Source organism: Rhinolophus sinicus, chromosome 17 (assembly GCF_057876585.1).
Source record: "Rhinolophus sinicus isolate RSI-liver-muscle chromosome 17, RSI-T2T, whole genome shotgun sequence".
Classification (NCBI taxonomy): Eukaryota; Metazoa; Chordata; class Mammalia; order Chiroptera; family Rhinolophidae; genus Rhinolophus; species Rhinolophus sinicus.
The window spans coordinates 22,743,429-22,762,974 of NC_142517.1; the positions used below are offsets into that span (position 1 = coordinate 22,743,429).

The following is a 19,546-nucleotide window of genomic DNA, read 5'->3' on the forward strand; positions in this document are numbered from 1 at the left end:
TTCACAAGGATGCTACTCCTGATATTGAATAGACCCTCAAGAGTTCCTGCAACTCCCAATGGTCCCTCATTATTCTAGGGAACCACTTAGCATTAGTAATGACTATCAGATGAACGAAAACAGCTAGAACTGATCGACTACAATAAGAGAGTTTTAAAATTAAACCTCAAAAAGTTTTAATCAAGGTGCTTATTAAAACCTATCCAGTGGGGCTATGAAATGGTTTTTGTTTAGCCTATTAATATTACATAAACTCCACTGGATAAAATCCAATCACTCTGGGATCAACACAAAGAGATGTACTTAAAACATAATTTAAAAAATGTGTTCATATAGACTACCTAAAGCTATTATATAAAACATTGCTTCATTTTGTAGGTAACATAATGAAGTAAATACACACATTTATATAATTATGTACATGTATATATGGATGTATATATACGGATATATATATATATATATATATATATATATATATATCCATATATATCTGAAATAAGATCATATAAAACTATGGCAAAGAAGTTCAACTCTTGTGTTAGAAAGTCTGAACTCCACAAAAGTGATACACTGCATACTATCTAGCAAACTGATAGTGAAGACAAAAGAACAATCAATTAAGTAAATTACTCAATGAAAGATAAATATAGTATCTGTTCCATTTTCTGATGTAAATATACTATTTGGAAACGGATTCCATTTTTAACATAGACAAGAGGTATTTTTAAATGTTCTTAATTGTCTGTTGTATTTTCCACAATTACTATGTTCTTTTCCCATTAAAACCTTGTGTGTATATCCCAACTCTAGGTACCTTTGAACTCTTTTTTTTTTTTTTTAACTTTCATCTTTTCCATAGAATAACGTTAGGATATGTGAGAAACACAGGCATGTTATATATACCAAAGGATTACTAACATTTATTTAAATATTTAAGACTATTGTGTAGCACATTTATCAAGTAACGTTGATTTATGCATCAATGCAAAATTACTTGTACATTTTATAGTGGAAAATCTCTCTTGAGACATTTCAATTGCTCGCCACAGAATAAGTATATGCTCTCAATATAATACAGGGTGGGTATTTTTCTAAGATAGACACAAAAAAAACACCTCAACTTATAAAAGAACTAAACTGTGATTTAAAAGTAATGACCAAGTTTAATACTGAATTCCAAATTAATCTAAATTCCAAATCAAGCTGCCAGAAAGAAGATTCACCCCCACCTTGGACCAACCCCTCCAGGCTTGCCACAGGAAACTCTGTCAGTCAACACTAAAACTTCCTTTTTCACGCCACCTCCCTTACTTCTCACCCAGAAAACTATTTAAAAAAAAATTTATTTTTTCAGAGGTGCCAACAGTGACTAGACGTTTGAGGAGAAAAAGCAGTGGAAGATTCCCATTATTTCATTTTAGTACATGCTTGCTGTTGGACAAGGGATAAAATATATTTAAACTGCTAAAAATGTCACAGAGGTCAGTTACACAGTGATCATCGTCCTGCAGACCACTACAACACAGAAGTGCCAAAAGTTAAAATTTTAGCAATTTGTATAGGTTTGCCATTATCTTTCATCCACCATTATACTCCCAAGATTTTAACTTGAGGTTTTCACTTCCCCCCTTAGTTTAGAATTGTTTATGGCAGTTAGCCACCAGCACCCATTTTATTGTCATGCATGGGTGAGGGGGCAACATGAAGGATCAAGGCTGTCTCCTAAATAATAAAGTATACCAAATAGTGAAAGCTTCACATCACAAGAAAATAATGAATTACATCGTCATGTCTCATCAAGTGTTCTGAAAATTTAGATCCATTTTTCCTTCATACATGCACCAGCTGTAGCCGACAATTCCAATTTATACACAATATAAACTCCTATTTCCTTTGTTTTTCTTTTAAGAATGCTGATTTAGTTTGAAACATCAATGTGCCCAGGTAAATACTCAATTTCTCAGCTTCTACTAAAGTCTGAGCAGGCAAAGTGACACAGTTATGGCTAGCCAGATGTAGGTAAAAGTGGCCATCCCTTCCCAAAGTGAAGGGCATACTCTTGCTTTTCGTCCATTTGTTTCGTTAGTTAGTTTTTGGACAGTCAGTATGAGGCTATGGGGCCTAGATGTGCAGCAATAATTGCAACAGGAAAGACCAAGCATGACAGTTAAAGATTCCAGGATGAACCATAGAGCAGACAAAGGGAAAGAGCCTGGAATCTACCGGGCATCCTTGAGCTTCTGTATTGGCCTAATCTCAGTGTTCTTGTTTTGGGAGACAAGAATATACGCTTCTGTTCAAGCCACTGAAGTAGGATCTTCTATTACTTGTACATGAATTCCTAACTCTTTTTAAACATGATTCAGTATCATTCTCTGTGATATTTTAGACATGATATATACCTAGCCCTTGGCTAAAAAGTAAATTCCTATATAAGACAGGGTCTGACAACCATTCTCTGAGGGTATCTCTAAACTCTCAAGTATGATGCTTCTATACTGGTTTACTTCTAGCTATTGGAATCATAATGTATGAAGTACAAAATGGAACAACTTGTCTAAAATAATAGTTTTATATGAGTGGAAGTTAGAAAGATGCAGTCTAGCTTCAAAAAGTACCTAAAATTTTCGTGACATTTCTGTTGTTTATGGTACAAACAGGAAAGCACAATTAAAATCTGGATCACTTCAGAAAATCTATAATAACACACTCTAAAAGAGTAACAGAGAATGACAAAAGTTGCTAACACAAAGATTGGTGCTCAGGTTCAAGAACATGGCAGTCATTAAATCTCTGGTTTTGAAGATGCTATTCCTTATGAGATGATATGTGATTTTTGTGAGAGTTTAAAATTACTTTAAATTATTTTTTGATGGATAAAAGATACGCATTTGTAATAAAAGTCCACAATTTATGCTCTAAGTAATATTTCTTAAAATGTGATCTATGGATTACCTATGTCAGAATCACTTGGGGTAGCTAACATATAAGTTCAAAACACACACTAAAGATTTATTTAAAAATTTCAGCTTCTGGGGTTGGGACTCAGGATTCTGTTTTTTAAATAATTTTTTTTCTAGTGATTCTTTTGCCCACTTTTGTTTGAGAATCTCTACCACAATGAGCATAGTAGAATTCTAAATTTCTTGATTTACAGTTTACAGTTGACTTATAACAATGGCTTAAAATGCTTAGTATAAAACTGAGACTCACATCAAACACTCAAAATCAATTTCTTCCATATTGGATTTTAATATAATGTCCCTAGAAAGTAGGAATCTAATGCATTATCTTATCAGAGATATGTTCAGCCCTGATATACTGGTGTGATAATGAGGCAAGGTCCTTTATGATATACCTCTTTAAATTCATAGTTTTTTTGTTTTGTTTTGTTTTAAACAGGCTATTATATCCAATATAATGCAGTTGGGTTATATGAGAGCAAAACTGTTAATAAAGTTATAAAATGAAATATTTGGAAAATATTTCATTTGAAAAATTCTATTTCAGAATATTTCCACTTAATGAATTTTAATATTACTAGTAATTTAGAACTTGAAATAAAGCATCTTAAGTAGAAAAAGCAAAGAAGTTTTATTTTAAGTGTTGTAAATAGTACACATAAACATTGAAAAGACTGAGATTTATAAAGAAGAAATAAACTTTGTGACTATTGTGTGTAACACATAAAAAATAGACATTGGCAAACTTATAAAAATAACAAACTGAAAATCATGGAAAAAATCATTAATTTTTGTTGTATCAAAAGTGATTGCACTTTTTTAAAAATTACCAGATTACTACAGTACATAAAAGCACTCTTCTCTTTAAACAAGGATTAATGGATTCAGAACTAGTTTATATCATAACTGACAACATAGCCAACTGACTGAACTCTCCAAGAAATGTCTTTATCTATTCAATGTATCATTTGAATAGTCACACATTATTTATTGAAAATTTCTATTAAGATGAGATATAGATTTATTCTACTCTTAGATTTGTATAGCATAGCTTTATAAAACATTTGCTAAATATTTCAATGCAAAGACAGTTACACAGACAATATATTGACATTTTTGATTATATGATTTTCATCTAAATAGAGCACGTGATAGAACAAAGATGAATAGGCACTCTGTGTTGAGTTGATATTAATATTTATACTACAATTTTATACTAAAATAATATAAAGGAATCAGAAGAGAGTCAAATTCTAAAAGTGATTGGAAGTGCTGTTTGTTTTGGAATACACCACAGAATAAAACTATAAGGTTAGATTAAGTACATTAAATTTCTTTGTACAAAATTAATGATGACTATCATTTAAAAGTGCAAATAAGAAAATAAGTCAAGATGTTCACAAATGACAAAAGATAATACTACTAGATATAGAACTTCTGCTGTGAATTAGAAAAAAATTTAAAAGTCACCCCATCACATATATTTTGTTTCTTATATATTTGCTGTCTATTTTTATATCCCCATAGTATAGATGTAAAAGCCTTATCTTGTGGTAAAAGACAGTATTTTTTTGAGAGGTTTCCATAGAGCCTAATATTATGACAAATCTCTCAGAAAATCATGTCATAAAATACATTATATCACCATAAATACATCTCTAAATTTGACAATATATATATAACTGTTGCTAACTAAATTATACCTCAAGTAATCACTAACTTCAGCAACAATAAGAAAACATAAGAAGTTTCTAGATATGTATTCCATTGCTCTTGAATCAGCCTTGAAATGGTATTTTAATACATTACACATAACATTAATTGTGTCCTTACTTTGAGAGTTGACACACCTGGTACATCTTCAAGAAAGGAATTACAATACAAACAGTAGAAATATGTTTATTTATTATGAATTCAAATTAATGTCCATCTTTTCAGGTAAAAGCAGTAACTGTTAAGCTGGTAGTAAAATTATTTTATCATTGAACATAGCAGCAAATCTTACTCTTTCAAGATTGCTATAATATAAATTTTGCTGTGATATTATTTTCTTCTGAAACAGTCAAAATATGGTTGAAAATAGTTCTGTCTTAATCTGAATATGGATTGTCACGACATTTAAACCTAACTAATATGATAGAATTAATAATATGTGGACTTTTCACATTTCATTTACTTAAAACTCAAAGTTATCAAGCTATATAAATTGTGAGATTAAAAAAGTAAAGTACCCTTCAGGTTTTATTTTAATTATTTTCAAAAAAAGAAGAATCAATGTTTAGCATATATAGTAACAACGCTTTTGAAATTTTCCATAATTAATTTAAGAAGTCAAAGACCTGATGTTGCAGCTTGTCATGTGGAATTATAAAATGGTACTGAGATTTTCATTATCCAACCCTCTTATTTTCAGATGCTAAATCTGAGATCCCAGAGGGTAAAATGATATATACAGTTCACATACCCAGTCAGTGGCAGCTCTCATGCTTAACTGGGCAATGGAACCCAGCTAAACCAGTTTTTAGTTTGTGGCTATTCTCATTGTGTTTTTCAGCTCATTTCTTTATTGGACTAAGTATATTTTCAGCCATCAGTTATTTTTACCAAATTATTGGTAACAAAAAAATAAGTTCAGCAATAGACATTTTTACAAGTAAATTAAAACTTTTCAAAAGTTTTATTTTTGAAATACCATATTTTAAAGGCCTTTACTTACTTTTAATCAGAGCAGAAAAGATGTGTTAAGAAAATTACAAATTTCCAGCGGGAAAAGAAAAGCAAATATTAGTTATTCAGCAATACCAGATGAATATAGAAGACATAAGTTAGAATCCTTCTTTTAAAAATTACATTTTAAAGTTATTTTGGAAACATACTGTTTGTCTTCTCAAACAGAAATACACCTTTTTGTATTAATGAGCACATAGAAGCTAAACTTGGGGGAGAGGATAACCTCTCCTAAAACCTAGGGTATCTATAAGCAGTAAGTTGTTCTTATAAAAATTCAACCTATCAAATGGCCAGAACTACTACTGGCAGCAGCAGAATCTTATCACTGAAACTCAAATTACTTGTCAACATTTCCGAAGTTACTGGAGTGAAACCGTCTGAACAAAAACATGTTTTCCATTAGATTTGTGTTCTTGGATGCTGTATCTATTATATATGGACTTCCTTAAGAGATACAATAAATTATATGAGGGCTATCTGATAAATGCACACAGAATAACCAACTTCTTATGGTTGGAAATAAGTTATTTCTTTTAAAAGAACAGCTACATTAAAAAATATCTCCAAATGCAGTAATAGTAACCATTTCTTTCCTTTTGTAATAGTACGAAATATAGGTTCAAACATATACAATTTTAATTAAAAATCAATTGCTTTTGAGATAGGAAAGAGAAAATAACCCCAATGTTTTTAAATTAAAATTTCTTTTAATTTAAAAAATACTGGTCATTAAAATACTAGTACCCCAATAACATTTCAAAAGGTGTTCTTTTCCTTTAAGAAAATGTCTCTCTTAAATGAGTGACTTTCTATTTTAATGCCCCTTGAGAAAAACCTCAGAGAGCAGTGAATTAGACAAAGGTAAGCTTTACAGACATTGAATTAGAATATAAAATAAGCATGTCTCATTCACATAGAACAATGAATGCCTTTTGAACAAAAAGCAAACCCCAAACCACAAGACCATATATCTGCACAAGAAATTTTCATCACAATCACTATATGCACACTAAATCATTATTTAAAAATTAGATCACCACTAAAATAATTTGAATTTTGCAAAGTTGTTCTATCCAAGAGTAAAATTAAGTGATTCAGTATATTATTATTCTATTAATTTTTGTCTTAGAAAAAGAAACAAGTACTTAACCTTTAAAAAGTTCAAAAATTATGAGAAAAATAATGTAAATATATTCATAATTCTTCAATAGATGATTTCATTATTAAATACAACATATTTGTTGCAAAATTCTACTTGAAAATAGTGTTTTAGTTCTTAATTGTGATTATTTAATCAATAAATGACCATCCATGGAAGTGAAAATATTAAAATTATAAGGAGTATTTATAATTTAAAAGTAAAATTTATATCTAAATAGAAACTGCATTTCATCTTAATACAACATTTCTTTTATCATGGTAGATATTTGCATTTCATTATGATAAAATTCTTAAAACAATTAATAATTATAAAATTTTCCATCTCAAAACTTTCTCTTAACTGTTTCTTGAAAATGCTTTTTAAGGAATGAGATTATTGACTAAATTCTAATTTTTGTATCTACCAAACAAATAGTTCAAAAGCCTTAAATGATTTTTTAAAAATCTAGTCAACTAAAACTCATGAAAACCTACTAATTAGCTACTATCTGCTTAATCTAGTCTATGTTCTTTACATAATTGAAAAAAAAATTATTCAACGAACCAAATATAAACTTTTACTCTATTTGTATTCCAAAAAAATGGCGTTGCAGAGTTTATTTTTGAATTGGATACGTTTATACATGTGTAATTTGTAAAATAGAATATACAGATTCAGAACGTTTTCTTTAATTTTAATATAACAATTCACTATTAATCAAAATTTGGTTACATTTGCATTTATTCCTCATACTATTTGTATACCACTAACGGATCATACCTGTAAATGTTAACTTATAAAACTAATAAACCTACAAGTTCCTCTAAAAGGTGGGTATTACAATAACTTATTGCAGCATATGATGTGCTTGGAAAGCCAAACCATAAAGTAAATATGCACTAAATGTTTATTCTGAATGTTTACATGCATTTTTAGTAATTTTCTTGGGAGATACAGTTTATTTGAAAATATTGGAAAACGTTTTAGCCAAGAGTTTTGATAGTACCTCATGTGATTAAACCTAGTAATAATAAATGCAAAGACATGTAGTCCCCTAAGCATCTTTCAGGCCCAATAAATATTTATTCTTGTCTTTTGTCATAAGATCTATTGACCAGGCAGAAGGTGGGGAGGGACACTCCCAGGGAGTTGGAAAAACCAAGGTTGTGGAATCGGTGTTTCCGTACAGAAAACATTTAATTAAGATTATTTCTGATTTTGAATCTCCCTCTGTGCTGATGAAAAAGCAGCTGTAAGGAAAAAAAAGGGCCCCCCACTGGCTGTAAACAAGGTAGAACAAATACCCTGCAGCTCCAAAACAAGGAAACATGGGCCCTCCTGCTGGTTAGCAGAGGGAGGAAGTTATCTCCCACAGACTTCAGAGATAAGTCCCAGAAAAGGATGTAGTTTTGAGAATCACAGGCACAGGGAGTAGGAACAGGAAATGGAGCTAAACCATTCTTCATGGTTTTGTTCCACTGTCGTGTAATAATGCAGGCAGAGTCTTAAGCACAAAATCACTGGGACTTTGTATTTCAGAAATCATGGCTGTTGTATTTCTAAAGAACAGGGGCCTCTAATACTTCTACTATGTTAGCAGTAAAATCATGTATCAATAGGCTGTTTTTGTGCATCAAAAGATGAATGTTGTATCTTGTTACTATCTCACATTGATGAGAAACATTTTTCCATTGTCTCTCAAATACTACATTATCATAATAAAGCACTTTATTAAATGGAGTTTTTTTAATGAAAAAAATAAAATAGAATCCACATGTTCCCAAAATGTCAAACATTTGAAAGAAAAAGTTTGGCAGCTCAATTCGTAGTCTTGAACCACTTGGTTTTCACTGAAATTAGAGTGATGTTCTTAAGGAAAACCTGACTCATCCCTCATTTGACAGCTTCTTCTCAAAGTTGTAGAAAGTGAACTTGGAAAACCTGATAGATTATGAATCTCCCCAACAATGTTTGCTTCCCTAAGGCTTTTTAATGTAATCTCTGAAGTGTTATAGTCCATGTTCACAGCCTTACACCAAAAATGTAATTATAAATTATTTGATTTATTAGCTCTTCTGACTTATTCCTATTAAAAGTAAATAATAAATAAATGCCAATGCTCCAGTGTAGTATAATTGCATTAAATAACTCTATCCTGTTGCCTGAGTTATACAGATTGAATAAACTTCCCTCCTGCCCCTTCAGAAACTGTCCATTACCAGGTTGTTCTTGTTTTTTATATCATTGGTTGAAACATAGGGGTTTCAACCAAAATGAAATCTTACTAAGAAACAATAACATCATTTCCAGTGATATAACAGTGGCAACATGGTGGCATTGGTTTGTTTTGTTTTCCTATTTAATAGAATATAATTTTCTCCTGAAAATCTGAAAATGCACTAAAGGCCAGAAAAATGTTTGATGCTAAAAAAATATCTAAAGGAACATATTGGAGGCAAATGGAGTAATAGTTATAATTTTGTACTTTTAAATCTAAAAATATGTTTATCATATGTCGCGTCTTATTTGACCATAAAATAAGGTAGCAGTTATATAAAAGAATCATAGAGCGTAAAGTAGCAGAATGCAGTACAGGATTCATATCAATGAAATACATGGAGAATCATTTACGCTATAAAGATAGAATAAACCTGATTCCCCTTCTCACTAGTTTTGGGATATAGTGATGCTGCCCAGGGACTCTGATTCTCAGTTTCTCTATCTGAGAAGGATCAATAATAATATTGTATGTTCCTTACAATACAGGCTTATGTTGAGAAGGAAAAGATACTGTCATCCAGGATCATAAGTAAATCTTTCCTAACAGTATCTGAACCAGCAGAAGACAACTGTGGACTACTAAGACTTGTTTGCAAATCTTCGTTCTCCTCCCTCCCAGGCACATAGTTTGGATGTACCTTCAACCTGTTTTGTTTTATGTGCCCATCTGACTCGTGTTGGCAAATGAAATGTGAGCTGTGATGCTTTAGAAGTTCATGAGCTGTTCACTTGTGTCTCTCTTTCTATGCTACATGGGTCAAGATAGTCCTCCATCAGCCTGGGCTCCAAATGACTGCAACATGCACTATAACATGATCCTCCTTGTTCTATACCATAAATTAAAAGCTAACCTTTGTATAGAGCATTCATTATGAACACAAAATGGACTCTAACAATCCTGATAGCTATGTCAGTCACAAAGTGACAGTCTTGCTAGAGGATCATGTGGAAGGCATACCCAGTGAACGCCCTAACCAGATAACTCCACACACACAGGGTGGAGTGTGACCATCTGGACAGCTTTATCGGACTGCAGGTGGGTGTACCGCACCCAGTCTTGAGCATAAAAATCAGAGCTCTCTGACAGCTCATCGCTTAGACCTCAATTGACGAGCTGACAGCGGCATCTGCACTCATCCCAGACAGAGCACTTGAAGCCTCACCTCCTGACTGTATCAACAGCCAGGACTGATGCCCAACGCTACGCACCTCAGTGCCATAGGGACTCTGGCTGAACACAGCACTCACTTATATCCTTCCCCTAACCCTACTGCTTGCAAACCTGTGTGACCCTCTTGTTGGAAACCTCTCTATCTCGACTATTAGAGGCTATCCTCTGGCTGGAGCCTTGGTTAATGGACGTACTAAACTGAGTCAGTAGTATTAGATCCACAGCTTTATTCTAATAAAGTCTGACACCGTGGAAAGACAAACGTGTGTGAGACTGCTACTTTGATAGTCATGTCCTGCTTACCACAATCTTTGTTGAGACCTTCAGTGTGGACCCAAATTATTTTTCTTAATTTAAATATAAAACTAAATACAAATTCCTAGGGCTTATACCTCTGATAAAACTATAAAAGCAAGAGAAATGCATAAAATGTAAATAATGCTACAAAATAGAATTTGTTTCCTCCCATGCCAATAAAACTAGAAAATTGAAGATTTTCTTTATTTTCCAAGATATAGGAAGGCAATGTCTCCATAGTGACTAAGTCAACTGAGAATAATGTTTTCTTCACCAATAGATGATGAATCAGTGCAACCGTAGTACATTCAATCTAGTTTCCTTAATTATTGAAATGTCAAAACAATCTGTCAATTGTTCAAAGACTGTGTCATTGACAATGTGTGTAGAATAATACATATCACGCTATTCAGAGCTAACATACCTTGACACTTGGAAAGAAAAGTGACTAAGACCAAGCAGTTAAAATTTAGAAGAGATAATTACAAAGACTAAACATCTGGTTCAAAAAAATTAACCAAACATAAATATGATAGGGTAAATCTAGCTTGGCTGTTTCTAACACGATAAAGACAAGGAGAAACAACTTTTATTTGCGCTAAGGTGTGTGATGTAGCTGCTAAATTCATTCAATCCGATACCAATATCTCCATCTCAGATTTTCTATACATCCTCATGATTCTTTTACTTCTACCCAGCTCAGACATACCTTTTACTTTAAGAATCAAATGGCCAATTACATGCTTTAAAAAAATAAAAATTACACAATCATAAATACTTCAATATGGACAACAGAAAAAAAATCATAATAATATAGCCTTGGAGATGAATTATTTGCTGGTATATTATACAATAATTTTGTATCAAATCAGAATAATCTACTTGTATTATATAATAGTTACAGTTCATTATGTTTCTTAAATTCATACTCAGGATGCAAACCATTGTTGACTGTAGCCTCCACAGATTAAGAAGCAGTCAATCTCAGAGTATTAAACAACTGTAACTATTATTCTGAGTAAATTTCTGATATTTCAAGCCTCAACTTATCATTCAGAAAACATAGTTTAGGTTAGATCAGTTGTAAGTTACACTTATGGATCGCGTTTCTACGGTATTCCCCTAGTATAAAACTTTAGTCTCCTGTAAGTTACCACATTAAACAATATCTCCTTAGTCGGACCCACCCAGGACATCACAAGCTCCTGCTTATTACAAACCTGAGTCTTCTCAAAATAATGATCAGCAACATTGGTTGACTACCCACCATGTGTCAAGAAATGCTCTAAATATAATATGAAGAAGCCAAAATATACAGTATTCGAATGTGATTGGAATCAGGGGAGGAGGGACAGGAAATGACAAATAAATTAAGAAGAGATAAATTTGGTACTAAGGTGTAAAGAAAATCAAATGGCACTTTGAGGAGTGGGAATTTTCCTTTAAGGAATGCAAAGTTATCAAAATTTTTGAATGGGTGACTATCATGATCACATACAAATTTTAGGAAGTACTCTGATGGCAGTGTTGATGGACAAGAGAGGGAGAAATATAGAGATAATTAGAAGCTTATAAACAAAATCAAGGGACAGTTTTTGTGGGTCTAAAACTAAGGTAATAAATACAGAGGTAAAGAGAAGTTTGGGATTAAATGTAAATATGTAATCAAAGGAATTTTGACAAAAGTTTGTTAAGAGTAGGACAGAGTAAAAAGTATAGCTAAAATTGTTAATTCAATAAGATTGCATATTAAAGCCTATTAGGTTTGTAGCACAGCTTACTACCAAGCATTAACCAGGATAGGAAATTGTAGGATGCACAGGTTAGAGATAAAGACTGAGATTATTAAAGTTTTGGGTATCTTCAGGTTATCAAATCAAAGATACACTAATGCCAACTGGAAATACTAAACCTTGGGAGGGTTCAAGCATAAGATGAAAATCTCTAAAGCACAGAGATTAAATGTTCTAGTCCTCCACAGACAGCTTTTTCTACTTCTTAGCATAGGGCCTAAAATACAGTTGATTTTAATAAATATTCGATGGATGGCTGGATGAGCACTGAATATAAAATTCTGGCATAAATTTATATTGACTTTTAAAAGCTATAGCAAAGTTGTTAAAAAAAAAAGCGAGGAGCAACAATAATAACCACCAGACAAGAAAGTCATTAAACTTTACATGTAAGAGGTTAGCATGACACAAAAGTACTGAGAAGGAAATCTGATGGAGAAAATGTCGTAGATGAAGGAAAAGTGGAAGACAATGGAAACAACCCTGGGAAAGAACGAGAACACTGAACGCTTTTTTTAAGACAGGAGGGTATTAAAAGTCAGGTTCCTAAAAGGGGCAATACTGAATCTAACTAGATTCTTGGTTCTTCTCTCTGGCCCTACTGCTTCCCCTACTGCAGTTGTTCCTCCACATTCACAAAAGACTCATCTTCCTAAGTGAGATTTACTCACGTAACTCACCAGCTTAAATTTGGTAGCTTTATCCCTAGAGTAGAAATCCAAATGGATTACTTGGACTTTGTAAGAACTTGCAAAAACTAGCCCCATCTCTGTCTAGTTGACAGAATATAAGAATATGAAACCTGAATAATATGATTACTTATGTTAAATTGATAAAACTATATTTAACTTAGTATGCAACATAGATTATATATTGTTTTAAAATATTCCCAAACATATAAAAAGTTATTCATATTCAAACCTTATTATAAACAACCAAAGGTGAACATTAAGCAATTTTGATAGAAATAAGTCTCTGAATTTAAGAAATGGAGTGAGAAAGAAACTAAGTATTCAGTAGAATTAATAAATTTAAAAGAACGAAAAATAGCTAGAGTAATTAATTCCAGTTTTGTTTTTTTTAACGAACCCATAAAATTTGCAAACTGTTAACATACATAATGAAAAACAGAAAAACACAAAAATTAGAAGTGATAGTCTTTCAAACTAATTCAGCAATAATTTTGCAAACTACAAGACTAAAAGTTATAAATATATGCTAATAAAGTGAGAAGTTTTTCAAATAGGCACTATTGTAGAAAATGTCATATTTAAAATGAACTCAATAAGTAAAATTCCAACAAAATTTAATGAAAACTGGATGAAACAATTTTTTAAAATTGCAAATACCACTTTCAAAATAGATTCTGTTGGCTTATTTTACTAGTGAGTTTTTTCAAAATTACAAATAACATAATTATGTATACAGTTATATGTAACATATAATTATATATAATATCTTCTATAACATACATTACATAATTATAATATATAAATAACATATTATATATACATATAAATGTACCACCACAGAGAATATTGTAAAGTTTCCAATATGACTATAACCTCCTTAACACTAAAAAGATGGCAGCAATTAAAAAGTACTGCAGACCATCTTAACTTTGGAGCATTCTTCCAAATTTCCAAGTAAATAAAAAAGTATTGAACTATAGTATGTCATAAAGGAATAAGCTTCCAGCTATTCAAGGATAACATAACATTAGCAATTTAACTGATCAACAGAGGAAAACCAAATGATCGCTTCAAAAATATATTTATATGCTTCAAGATTTACAGAACACCAGCGAAATTTCTAAAAATCTAATTTAGTTAATTATGAATAGGATAACTTCTTAAAATAAGTGGGGAATTCAAATTTTAAAAGTGTGTGGGATTTTAGAAAGGAAAAGACAAAATTCTCCAAAATTATTATTTGCAGATAACATGACTTTTCACCTAGAACTACAAAAGAACTGACTGAAAAATAATTACAGCTAATAAAGGGCTAAATGTGGTGTCAGGATACAAAATAATACACAAATTAATGTTTTTCCGACTTAGCAAAACACAATTAAAATATAATGGTTAATATAGTATCTAACATTTATGGGCTGGGCACTGTTTTAAGCACTTGATCTGTATTAATTTACTTAATACTCAAGACAACCCCATTAGCTAAATATGCATTATTAGCTTCATTTTGCAGATGAGTTAAGGAAGGCCCAGAGAAAGTACAGGATTTGCTCAAGGTCAGACAGAACAAGTGGAGGAGCAAGGAAGGATTCAAAACCAGGCTTCAGCGTCATTTTGGGGCAGATGGCGTGAACCTAAACTTCACATCATCATCACTCATTTTTTGAATTCCTGTAGTAAGCTATGGGGTAATATACTGAAAACATACATTCACCAGTTTATACAGAGGGTTATGTGATTATGTTTAGATCGTGAGAATATGGTTATTTTTGGTTTCATTTGTATTTATAGTCACTTAATATCTGTCCATTGTGAACAGATCATGTGAAATGAGAAAAGATAATAAAACTAATTTCAAAGTGCTTTGTTTAGGTCATGAGTTCATGACCCAAGTTATTTCAGACATCTCCCTCATAGCCAACAGTTAAAGGACTTAGAGCCCATCTGCTTGACACCAGGATTGTCACAAACTTAAGCAGCAAGTTTCAAGGGGGATAGTGCCCAGTTCTTGCCAAGTGGTTAAAACAAGATGAATAATGACTTCATAGCTCCCATCTCAAAACTTGAGGAAATAAACTCTTAGTGAACATGATCCCGAAAGTAAGGTTAGACCAGTTTACCAAGGTATCAGAAGGTGTAAGTACAGACTTTTATATCATTTTAAAAATATAGATAATTAAGAATCTATTGAAGTCTATAAACTACATTTTTATAATTTTACTATGAGAAAATAAATAACAAAATTATCTGAAAGATAATTTCAAATATGTATTTCTCTCTATAATCCTACTTAAGAAGATATTTTTAAAAGGGGAACTCTAAATAGATTCTTAATTCTTCTCTCCGGCCCTAGTGTTTACAAAATGTGATTCTGTAAAACATGTTTTACAAAACATGTTCGCTAGTAGCAGATGAATTAAATTCCAGACACTTTACCATTATTTTGGATTTTAGAGACAATTGATAGTCTACAAGTTTATATGCCACATATTTATATTCTACCATGATAATTTAAAAATAAAAATACATTCTTTAGTGGTTTTGCTTTTTTAAAAGTACGAAATACAAGTGAAGAATGGTAATTCATGTTTCTCATTTCAATACTCAGAAACTCATATTATTTACTGATGAACAAATATGGTGATATAGTACATAGCTCTACTTACCATTTGAATAGAATGCTTGGAATTTCAACTGAACAGTAATCCCAGTAAAATTCGGGAAGATCTGAAAAGTTAGCATGATTGAAGAGGATCAATAAAACAGATTTTGTACACCATTTTATAATATATTAATTTCATATGATCTTTGACTCAAAATTGTTTCAGGTTTCCACAGGATTCATTCAGACTCGTGATTTTTTATTCCATCTGAATATTGTCTAAACTCAGGAAGTAGTGCACCCTTTTATTTATTCATACACCACCTTTAGTGCTAGGAGCTCCAGCCTCTCTGTTCTCAACCTCAACCTGACCTGCAGGAATTACAATGCATATATAAGAAATAATTCATCCTGAACTCAATACTTCACTTAAACAAAGTCAAGAGACTGAACCACTACGTTCTTATTTTTTTAATGCAAACTTTCTGTGGGCGAAAATTGCCATTATCACAATACCATTTCATTGTGATAAGAGGAAATCTGTATCCTGAATATTTTAAGTCCATATACTAGTGAACTAATTGATAATTTTAGCAACTATATCACTTCTGGAAATATGTTTATTTTAAGGTAGTGATTACAAGGTTATTCAGATGTAATACTCTAATTGCCAAGTACTTTTATAAAACAAGAAGGACCTTCCTCAATCTAAAACATCCTTTGTTTTAAAAGATGAGAAAACCAGACATAGTGAAAGAGAAATGGCTTGGCTAAGATCTCAGCTTAGAGGGACCACCGTGACTAGATGCTAAGCCTCGAGGCATTAGCTTATCTCTTTCCAAGGTATTATTTTGAAACACATTTATTAAGGCTCTGATATATACCAGAAACTGAATTGAGCACTGGATAATGAACAAGATAATGAACAAGACAGGTAAGAGAGCTGCCTTCATAAAGCTTAAATCTAGCGATGTTGATTCATTCAAGTATCGAATATAGTATATTTGCATCCATATAAATAAAAAAGAATGCAAATATAACCAAGATACCAATTTCTAGAATGCATTTCTATTATGAGCCACTTCTGGTTTCCAATGAATATTATTTTTTTAACCTTGGGAATATATTTGACCTGAAAAACATTTAGCTAAACATTTGAATATCTTTAACATGTAGATAGACATTTTATGCAAAAATAAATCTTTCAAAACTCAAAAGGAACAAACATTTTTTCTACTGAATGTTTTAACAGCAATCTTTTATTTGCATATGATCTGAATCTGTACCAACTTCCAGACTCAGTGTGAAGCTTAAAAACATGATGTTGAATTTCTTTTTGGGAGAAGTGTCTATTCAGATCCTCTGCCCATTTTTAATTGGTTTGCTTATTTTTTGTTGTTGAGTTGTATGAGTTCTTTACATATTTTGAATATTAGCCCTTTATTGGAGGTGTTGTTTGCAAATATCGGCTCTCACCGGTTGGTTGCCTCTTTGTTTTGTTGAAGGTTCCGTTTGTCGTGTAGAAGCTTTTTCATTTGATACAGTCCCATTCATTTATTTTTGCTTTTCCTTTCCTTGCCTTTGAGGTCAAACTCATAAAATCCCCTCTGACCCAAGGCCCATAAGATTAGTGCCTATGGTTTCTTCTATGCAATTTATTGTTTCAGGCCTTATATTTTGGTATTTAACCCATTCTGTGTTAATTTTGGTGTATGGTGACAGATGGCTCTCTTGTTTCATTTTTTTTGCAGATAGCTTTCCAATTTTCCCAGCACCATTTACTAAAGAGGCTTTCTTTACTCCATCATATGTTTTGGATCCTTTGATGAAAATTATCTATCTATCTATCTATCTATCTATCTATCTATCTATCTATCTATCTATCTATCTATACATACATACATATGAGTTTATTTCTGGATTATCAATTCTATTCCATGGGTCTCTGTGTCTATTTTTATGCCAATACTATGCTGTTTTGATTATTGTCGCTTTGTATTATACATTGAAGTCAGGGAGTGTGATACCTCCAGTCTTGTTCCCCCCCCCCCTCAGAATTGCTTTGGCTATTTGTGTGGGCTTTTTTGTTTTGTTTGTTTGTTTGTTTGTTTGTTTGTTTTTTGTGATTCCCAAGAAGACATACAAAAGGCCAACAAATATATGAAAAAAGGCTCAACTTCACTAGCCATTAGAAAAATGCAAATCAAAACTTGTTGCCACGTAGTAGCCTACACATCTGTCTCCTGGTACCTGCCCCTAAAGAAAGGAGAGTCTGTAAGACAGAGCCTTTCAGGGACTTTGCTTCACCTTTGTGCTTACACGTTATATCTTCCTGTTTGGCCCCAGAAATATAGCTGGCTAGTCAAAGATGGGTATGACGCCCCATGTGGAGGAGGCAACCCAAGCCAGACACAGCCATGTGGGGACTATCTGGGGAACTTGCGGGGTCGATAGAGGTAGGCAGAGCCCCCCACCATCCCCCGTGCTAAGGAGAGCCTCTGCCTCTGTGGCTGCATTCCTTCCCACAACCTGCAGGGGAAGCGATTCAATGATGTGTCCTCCATCTATTCATATGCATAAAGGTTTTGTCCCTTGGGGAAGTACTTATCCTGAGATTTAGATTCAGCTGACTGCCCGCAAGGGTGATTGGCTTAAATCAGTTTTCTATTGTAATGTATGGGATTCACAGATATTGAGATTGACAAGCTTTACTTCTTTTACTTTCACATCTAACTTATAAAAGCCATGCTTTGGCCGATAGGGGCTCAGTCCTTGAGGCTTGAGTCCCTTGACCCTGCTAGCACGCTACTTTTGTCTACTGTCTTTCTTAACTTTGTGCCACCCTCCTCGCTTCCCACTGCTCTTCTTGTGCTGGATGCGACAAAAACTATGATGAGATATCACCTAATACCTGTTAGAATGGCTATTATCAACAAGACAAGTAACAACAAATATTGAAGAGGTTGTGGAGTAAAACGAATTCTACTACATGGCTGGGGGGAATGTAAATTGATACAGCCCTTATGGAAAGCAGTAAGGAGGTTCCTCAAAAAAAGTAATAATAGTATTATCATATGAGCCAGCAATCACTCTTCTGGGCATCTACCCAAAAAACATAAAAAAGTTTATCTGTAAAGATATAAGCACCCCTATGTTCATTGCAGCATTATTCATGGTGGCCAATTCATGGAAACAACCAAAGTGGTCTTCAATACATTATTGGATAAATATAGCGTAGTATATATACAGTGGAATATTAGTTGGCCGTAAGGAAAGATGAAACTGCCATTTGCGACAACATGGATGAATCTTGAAATAATCATACTAAGTGAAATAAGTCAGATAGAAAACGTCGATAACCATATCATTTAACTCATAGGTGAGATATAAAACTGAATGCAACAAAGGAACAAGACAAACAAACAAAAACTCAGACACAAACAACAGTTTAGTAGTTACCAGAGGGTAAGTGGTAGAAGAAGGTAAATGGGATCAAATATATGGTGATGGAAGGAGAAGTAACTCTGGGTACTGAACACACAATGTGATACATAGATGATGTATTACAGAATTATACATTTAAAACCTATATAATTTTACTAACGAATTTCAGCCCGATAAATTTAATAAAAGTTATATAAAAAAATTCAGAGCAACAATAACCAAAAATAAACCAAAAACAAAAATAAAAACCACCATGCTGTTGAAATGAAAAGTTCCACATGTGCAAATGAGTAAATAGATTTCACATGTAAGAGCAAAATAGACCCTGAGATCTGTTAGCCAATCACTTAACTACTATTTCATACTTAGCACTAAGTTCAGTGTTCTGCTTATAGGAAGCATTTGCAAAATACAATGACCTAGTTTAAAC

General features: G+C 32.5%; 1 protein-coding gene across 34 annotated transcripts in view; it reads right to left on the minus strand.

The window, feature by feature from the left end:
• Nucleotides 1-19,546, minus strand: part of LOC109447544 (uncharacterized) — a 661,414-nt gene that overhangs the window by 462,050 nt on the left and 179,818 nt on the right. For all 34 annotated transcript variants that reach the window (XR_012494217.2, XR_012494213.2, XR_012494211.2 and 31 more), the window contains one exon: nt 15,737-15,797. Coding sequence is in view for 29 of the 34 variants with exons in the window: in XM_088794093.1 (XP_088650219.1) it covers nt 15,737-15,797 (61 nt within the window). In the remaining 5 variants the exon portion in view is untranslated. The remainder of the gene's footprint in view (nt 1-15,736; nt 15,798-19,546) is intronic.